The sequence below is a fragment of the Formica exsecta genome, unplaced genomic scaffold (genome assembly GCF_003651465.1).
Source record: "Formica exsecta isolate Colony F162 unplaced genomic scaffold, ASM365146v1 scaffold3173, whole genome shotgun sequence".
Taxonomy (NCBI): domain Eukaryota; kingdom Metazoa; phylum Arthropoda; class Insecta; order Hymenoptera; family Formicidae; genus Formica; species Formica exsecta.
Window position 1 is genome coordinate 1 of NW_021850428.1, and position 8342 is coordinate 8342.

Sequence of the window (8342 nt, forward strand, 5' to 3'; positions counted from 1 at the left end):
ATTTAAATCGGGCACGAACTTATGCAATCACCTGATATATGTAGTACTACTACAGCCTTCAACAAAAGGTGCGTTTCACTTAACGACCGCAACGACCACGACCACGACCGCGATTTTTGCTATTCCACCAGCTTGCGGGCGCTGCGGGCAAAATCTTAAGTGGAACGGGTTTTATCGATGCGTAATAAACCATAAAGCAAACATGGATGCTATTAACACGATCGTACTGCGCTACAGAAATTATGAATCTGAAAGTTCGAGTTCTGATAATGAATGGGAAGAACTGTTATATAAAAAGGAAAAGCGTAAACTTCGCCCACGAATTCGAAATTATTCCGATGTTGTGGGTTGTTACATGGACTACGAATTCAAAAGTCATTTTAGGTTAGTGAATATATGCAATTTTACATATTTTATTTCCAATTATCTATGCGCGCTTACACGTACAAGTTGTTGATATTAACATATTCTCTCTTGTTCACAGAATGTCAAGGGCGACTTTTGAATATGTCCTAGAGATGCTCAGCCCATATTTAACAAGAAAAATAAAAGGATCTCCTATGATCCCATTTCGCCATCAGTTAATGATAGCTATATGGAAAATGGCAACCATGGACTCCTACAGGTAATGAAAAATTCAAGAAGTGAATGCAATAAATAATTATTGATTTGCAATAAAAAACATTTTTAAATAAATTTCTTTCTTTAAGATCTGTTTGCGATCGATTCAACGTTAGAAGAGCAACTGCTATTCGGGCTGTGCGAAGGGTCACCCGTGCACTTTTCTTAAAGTCTTCGACATTTATTAAGTGGCCTACTGACGATGCTGTAAGAATTATACAAGGATTTGAAGAAAGCAGTGGATTTCCAAAAACCATTGGGGCTATCGATGGTACTCACATTCGAATCGATGCTCCAAAAGAAAACCCTGTCGATTATATAAACCATAAAGGATTTCATTCAATACAGTTACAAGTACCAAGTATTTTAATCTGTTTATTACGAATTCAATCTTTAGAAATGTTTGGTTATGTACATCCGCATCCATTTACAGTTGGTGTATGACCACAGAACTTTGATCAGACACTGTTCTGCTGGGCATCCTGGCTCTGTTCATGACCAACGAGTTTTTCGTCATTTTGAAGTGGTAAACTATTTGAATGACGAAGAGAAATTCCCAGCTGACAGTCATATATTGGGAGATGCCGCATACGAGATTCATCAACACCTATTGACCCCCTTCAGAGACAACGGACATCTAACAGCAGCACAGAAAAATTATAATTATCGTCTGTCAGCAGCCAGAGTGACAGTTGAAAGATGTATTGGTCTATTAAAAGGGCATATGAGAAGTTTATTACACTGTCTGCCAATGTCAAGAGTGGATTTAATGGCGGAACATATAGTAGCGTGTTGTTTGATCCACAATATCTGTACATTAAGAAGTGATGAAATTGAGGTTACCATCATATTTCCAACTCTACAAGAATATGACAGGAACCATGATATTTTGCATCAAGGAAGACAGAATGCTGGAGTTGCCAAAAGAAATTTGATTATGAACACTTTACGGTTATAACTTTAAAAAATTATAATTGTATTATAACGTTTTTTCACTGAAATTTGAAATAAATATTTTATTATTCTTAATTGATGTTAAAATTTTATTTTAGCGAGACCTTACTGTCCACAGATTTTTTTTAAGTATGTTCGGGAGTCGATCTCGACGAGATCGCCCGAAACTGAGAGAGACGCTCAGAGATGAGCGAGAAGCGGTGTGTTACGCAAATCCGTAGATCCGCTGGAGGATAAGGAGATTGAAATGAGTCGAGTGCAGATGTTAAGAAATGTTCCTTTTTATTTTGAATAATAGGAGCGAGCGACGGCACGTATTCCGCGAATCCGACGGATATCTTCAAAATGTCCTGTTAATGATTGCCCCTTTTCGCGATTCGGAAATCTTGATGAAGAGCTTCTTGCTAGAAACTCTCGCGAGAGCGGAAATCTTGCACGCGAACGCCGGGTGTTGCTTGGCGCGAGGCAGAGGACATTCGCGGAACGGTTAACGCGCGTCGACTCTCGGACTCCACACTCTTAACACTTAACTTTCACGATGTCTTAGCACTAACTGAATGAATAATACAGTTTGAGATATGACCGAATTGACCGCCGCGAGAATATGAATGCGATCGTATGGCGAGACAATTCGGACCGAATTTGAGACGAGTAAGCCTACTGCGTACGCGACACGAGCGAGAATAAGACACGAAAGTCTAAGAATGCGATCACGCACCGAGCGGGTGACCGCGACGCTGTTTGTTCTCGCTCGTGTTTTATTTTCTGAGGCACTCGTTTTAATATAACGGCGAAATTTAGAAACGAAATTTTTATGATTCAATTTTGAACAAAGTATAATTACAAAATGTAAAAAATACAATTTTATACAAATTATCCTGTTAAGTTTTAATTGTTTTGATGGAGTAAATTTAAATGCAGTAATACAATGACTTAACATTATATAACACGAATTATATATTATAATATATAAAATATAACATATTATAAAATTTTATACAAATAAAATAAATGCCATTTTCTCTTATTACATAAAACAATAACTAAAAGTTACAAAATAAAATAAATGACATTTTCTCTTATCACACAAAACAAAAACTAAAATTTACTTAAGGAGGTGTAACGATGCATCCCCCCATCGTTACGAAACCGTACCCGGCCGCCGACCCGCCGATCTCGGCCCCTCGCTAGCTATTCCGTCCACCGTGTGTATCGGCATTGTTCCAGTGGCCGGGAGTTCTCTGCCACCGACGGGATTCCTCGTCGGCCGATACATTCCTGATTCCGCCACCCGCGATCCAGATACGCGAATTACAATCGACAATTACACGTACGGACAGACCGCTGGCCACCGCCATTAACGCGCCCAACGCGCCATTATTACGGGCACGATAAGTCCCGCGCCGAGGGCCGACCTGCGCCTTACCGCGACACCGATCGACATCCGAAATCGATACCCGCGTCGAAGGACCGCCCACCGCCCACCGACGCGACCGCAAAGGACCACCCGACAACTAACGGCTCCTGCCGGAGTTACGCCGCGCGATTAATAATCGATAGTCGAACGAACACCCGAAAGCACGACCCGCGCTGAGTGCAATCGCGGTGCATTGCATGCACCCTCCGGCACTGCATACTCGCACACCGACAGTATACATACTCGCACGCATACATTGTACACTCGCTCACATACATTATACGTACTCGCACATATAATTTATACGTGCTCGCACACATACATTATACGTACTCGCACATCTAGATCATACGCACTCGTCACTACCACTCGTCTCGCGCGCACATACACACACACACCTCGTACACCTATACATACACTCACGCTGTACCAACACACATTTACATGCAATAAAGTACATTTCTACCAAACATCAAATCGCATTCGTGTCTCGATACCACTTTCACGAACCCAGGATCCCGAGTTATCCGTCGCCCGCCTCGCGAAAGCGGCTTGTTACAGAGGCATCACAAAACAAAATATCACATAAAAAAAGACATAGTTAAATTAACATCTTTATTACTTATATGCTATTTACCATTTCTCTGTCAATGTAAAATCGAATATAAAAATTATTAATTTATTATTAATGTATTATGTATTATATAGAAATAAAAATATATTTAAGTAATAAAAAAAATTAAAAAAAATTCTGCATTGAAAAGAAATGACATTTAATTTCAGTCTTTTAAAATGAACGAGAAAATGTTGCAGTTTTTCACGTTAGCACTAACTATTTCTCAACTAATTTAGTCAAAACTGTAAGAAATTTCTCGTCCATTTCCAATCTCTCTTTATGCCTTTTGCTTCTTCATGTTCAGTTTTCTGAAGTAGCTTTTTTTATGAAGACTGCATACATTTTCTTTTGGTGTGGATGATTCTATGAAACATTTATTAAATACTTACATAAAATTTTAACAGTTCAGATATTCATCATTTGAACTGAATAAATGTGATACATGGTAATTATAAAAATGTTCAGATCTAATGATAAAATTAAAAGTTTCGTCATTTCCCAAATGACATACGAAAAACGAACCACAACATGGATGATTTATGCATAAACTTACCAGATGTAGACTCTGCACTGACAAATTCTACATCTTTGTCCTGCTTAATGGAAAGTTCTGTTGATGATGCAACGGCAACTGGGGAGCTCCAGGCTCTTTTTGAAAAGATTTTATCCATAATCTGCAAAGAGTATATGTATTATGCAATAGAGGAAATGTAGAATAAATTTTTTTACTACATTTTGAATCTAATTTTCCCTGTACCTCATAAAACTGCCAAGCCCGCCTATCATTGCCTGACAGATTATTATGATCTTTCACGCTTTTATAAGTTTTTTTCAGGCTTCTCAGTTTTGCCGCACATTGTGGCCCTGTGATTATATGTCCTTTTTCTACAAGGATTGCACTAATTTCTTCCCAGATCTTTTTGTGTGAATATTTTCCATTGGTAAATTTTTCTTCAAAAGTTCTATATGTGTCTAACAGTAATAGCACAGTAGGTGTCGACCATCTATAGATAGAACCTAAAACGAGCACTAAACATGTGATCAACTGCTTCATTTGAAGTGTTCATTGAAAACTGAATTAATAAATGAATTAATAACTAAATTAATAACTTAATTAACATGCCGCTGTCATCAGTGTCACTTTCAGTATTCATTTTAGCGTTCGTTTTGGTGTGTGCCGATGTATAAACCTTGGGAATAGTTTGTTGAGTTGGAACTGATTCAATAGAATTTTCATTTATTGTAATATGTCTCTCTTTCATGGCTGCGTTTAATACAGACGTTGCAAAGACTGTGTCTAAAATCAGAGAACATTGCATTAAAATATAAAATGTTCTTCAACAAAGTAGGATTAGATGTTTCACAATATTAAAAAATATATCACTTACCTGTATGCGCACGTAAAAGATCTTCAGGAGAAAGCCTAACATCAACTACCACTCTCTTTCCGAATCATATAAGGAAACTTTTTCCATGATAGTTACAAATTTTAAGGCACCAGGATTGTTAATTAAATTAAAGAGAAAACAGCAGACGACGAAACGACGAAACGACCACGCCGACCCACGTATAAAGCATGGGCGTCGTGGGCTCGTCGACGCGGTCGCGATTAATGACGTCATCTATGACGTTCCGACTGCGACCACAACGACCGTGGTCGTTATGTGAAACGGGTTTGCGGGCGTTGCGAGCGTTGCGGTCGTTAAGTGGAACCCACCCAAAGCAATAAATCGGCATTCTTGCTTCTTTCCTACAGATACGTTTCACGAATTGTAACTGCGTTGTATCCTTTGGTTGTATCCTTTGACTATTGTATAAGTACGCTCACAACAAACCGACAGCTAGCCTAACCTGATAGCACAAACTGTACATTATTTTAGTTCTTGGGTACTGGTGTCGCTGTAGATATTGGAACAGGCGTGAAGTTAGCTATTAGCGGTCTATTCTTATACAGTCAAAGGTTTTTATAGTCATCTATTCGTAGTCTATGCGGTAAGAAGCGTTCACTTAGCACGTGCGGTTACTGACCGTACCGATATTTATTGTATCAATATTGTTATTTATGTTACACTTACATATGTACATAAATATGCATCAAATATGTATATAAATCATATCACACAAACTTTATGGTTTGTATAAAAGATTTGCTGTCTCTGCAGTGAAAATTTGAAAGCCTCATCCGATAGCTGTGACTTGTCCAAATAAATACTTTAAAATTATTATTTTCTTATTTTATATATCCAAAAATAATTATGATACATTAATGAAATTTTGGCGATTAAAATGACACGAAACACGACATAAATGGGAAAATTTTTAGACAATTATGTAATTAAAATTATGATTACTGATTTCATTAAAAATAATCCGATTTATGTTGTACTTCGTGTCATTTTAATCGCAAAAATGTAATTAATCCGTTACAATTATTTTCAGATATATAAAATGCGAAATACAAAAATTTTATTTTCTGTAGTAAGATGACATATATACGTGAAAGATTACAGATAAAAGGAGTCACGCGAGCGAGGCTTCGGAACTCTTTCATGTTTGTCATCGCACTTACTCCTTCATTCTTTCTCGCTCTCGCTTTTGTCGACTCTCCAGCATCGGGGATTTTTCCTTATCTACAAAATATAAACATCTTCTAAATAAAAATTAAACTTCTATTTTCCATTTTAACTATATAAAAATAATTATAATAGATTAATGAGATTCTTGCGATTAAAATGACACGAAACACGACATAAATCGGATAATTTTTAATCAATTATATAATTAAAATTATGATTACTTATTTCATTAAAAATAATCATTGATACGTGAAAGATTGTATCTGGCGCCCAAGTTCGATTCTCGCGATTATCTCTCGGATCTTGTCACGGTACGCGCGGATCTCCTAACATCCCGTTCCCACCTGGCGCGTGGATCTTTTTCTCCGTTTTCCCGTTTTTGTCAACGACCATTCCGCATCTCCCGTTCGGCGAATTAGCTCCTGTTCGTCGCCGCAATTTACACCCGCGCGACGGAGAGAACGAGTCGGCTGCCGCGTTTATCGCTCAGCCGCGAGACGGTAGGAAAAGTCGTCGCAATGTGTATGTATGAGTGTGCGTGTGTGTGTGAATGTATTATAATGCGCGATCTTTTTTTAAAGCTAAAGTATCATTTCTCATATTGCAGTTTTAAAACCATTTATGGTGAAGCAGTAACTGGCGTGTGCTTCAATATAGTACTGTATTTTTTGCAATTCATATGTTAATTTTATGCATGAGTTGCTAATGATATAATATGTTCAACCATGCGCCTGTTACCATTTCACAAATGGTTTTATGTAAAACTGGAATATGAGAGATGATATTCCACCTTTCCACAAAATTGCATTGTAACATACACACACACATATACACATATTCCTACATATATGTATAGTATATGTATGTATATTACATGTGAAAGAAACATTTTCTGTATATATATCTGTACTCGCGCATATTATATACACAGACAGATATCATATACATGTAATATACATACATATACTACACATATATGTGTCAATGTATGTATATGTGTGTGTGCATGTTACAATGCGATTATATGGAAAGGTGGAATATCATCTCTCATATTCCAGTTTTACATAAAACCATTTGTGAAATGGTAACAGGCGCATGGTTGAACAATATATTGTATCATTAGCAAATCACGCATAAAATTAACATATAAATTGCAAAGAATACAGTAATATATTGAAGCGCACGCCAGTTACAGCTTCACCATAAATGGTTTTAAAACGGGATATGAGAAATGATACTTTAGCTTTAAAAAAAGATCGCGCATTATAATACATTCACACACACACGCACACTCATACATACACATTGCGACGACTTTTCCTACCGTCTCGCGGCTGAGCGATAAACGCGGCAGCCGACTCGTTCTCTCCGTCGCGCGGGTGTAAATTGCGGCGACGAACAGGAGCTAATTCGCCGAACGGGAGATGCGGAATGGTCGTTGACAAAAACGGGAAAACGGAGAAAAAGATCCACGCGCCAGGTGGGAACGGGATGTTAGGAGATCCGCGCGTACCGTGACAAGATCCGAGAGATAAGCAGTTTTAAAACCATTTATGGTGAAGCAGTAACTGGCGTGTGCTTCAATATAGTACTGTATTTTTTGCAATTCATATGTTAATTTTATGCATGAGTTGCTAATGATATAATATGTTCAACCATGCGCCTGTTACCATTTCACAAATGGTTTTATGTAAAACTGGAATATGAGAGATGATATTCCACCTTTCCACAAAATTGCATTGTAACATACACACACACATATACACATATTCCTACATATATGTATAGTATATGTATGTATATTACATGTGAAAGAAACATTTTCTGTATATATATCTGTACTCGCGCATATTATATACACAGACAGATATCATATACATGTAATATACATACATATACTACACATATATGTGTCAATGTATGTATATGTGTGTGTGCATGTTACAATGCGATTATATGGAAAGGTGGAATATCATCTCTCATATTCCAGTTTTACATAAAACCATTTGTGAAATGATAACAGGCGCATGGTTGAACATATTATATCATTAGCAAATCACGCATAAAATTAACATATGAATTGCAAAGAATACAGTAATATATTGAAGCACACGCTATATACGAATCACTAGATACATATTATTTTAGAGATATATTA

The 8342-nt window shown here is 37.2% G+C and overlaps 1 protein-coding gene and 1 pseudogene across 1 annotated transcript; one reads left to right on the plus strand and one right to left on the minus strand.

Annotated features, from left to right (window-relative positions):
• Positions 1 to 602: 602 nt before the first annotated feature.
• LOC115237983 (putative nuclease HARBI1) lies at positions 603 to 1579 on the plus strand. The gene is made up of 3 exons (XM_029811422.1): positions 603 to 625; positions 711 to 975; positions 1055 to 1579. The coding sequence occupies exons 1-3, from the start codon at positions 603 to 605 to the stop codon at positions 1577 to 1579; spliced, it is 813 nt and encodes a 270-aa protein (XP_029667282.1).
• Positions 1580 to 3824: 2245 nt separating this feature from the next.
• On the minus strand, positions 3825 to 5083 carry LOC115237982 (annotated as a pseudogene).
• Between the last annotated feature and the right edge of the window lie 3259 nt (positions 5084 to 8342).

Excerpts from the sequence above, each read along its gene's own strand:
- LOC115237983 (XM_029811422.1), top strand. The coding sequence starts at position 603 with ATGGCAACCATGGACTCCTACAG. Across the intron at positions 626-710 it reads GCAACCATGGACTCCTACAG|ATCTGTTTGCGATCGATTCA; the intron begins GTAATGAAAAAT and ends TCTTTCTTTAAG. Across the intron at positions 976-1,054 it reads TTCATTCAATACAGTTACAA|TTGGTGTATGACCACAGAAC; the intron begins GTACCAAGTATT and ends ATCCATTTACAG.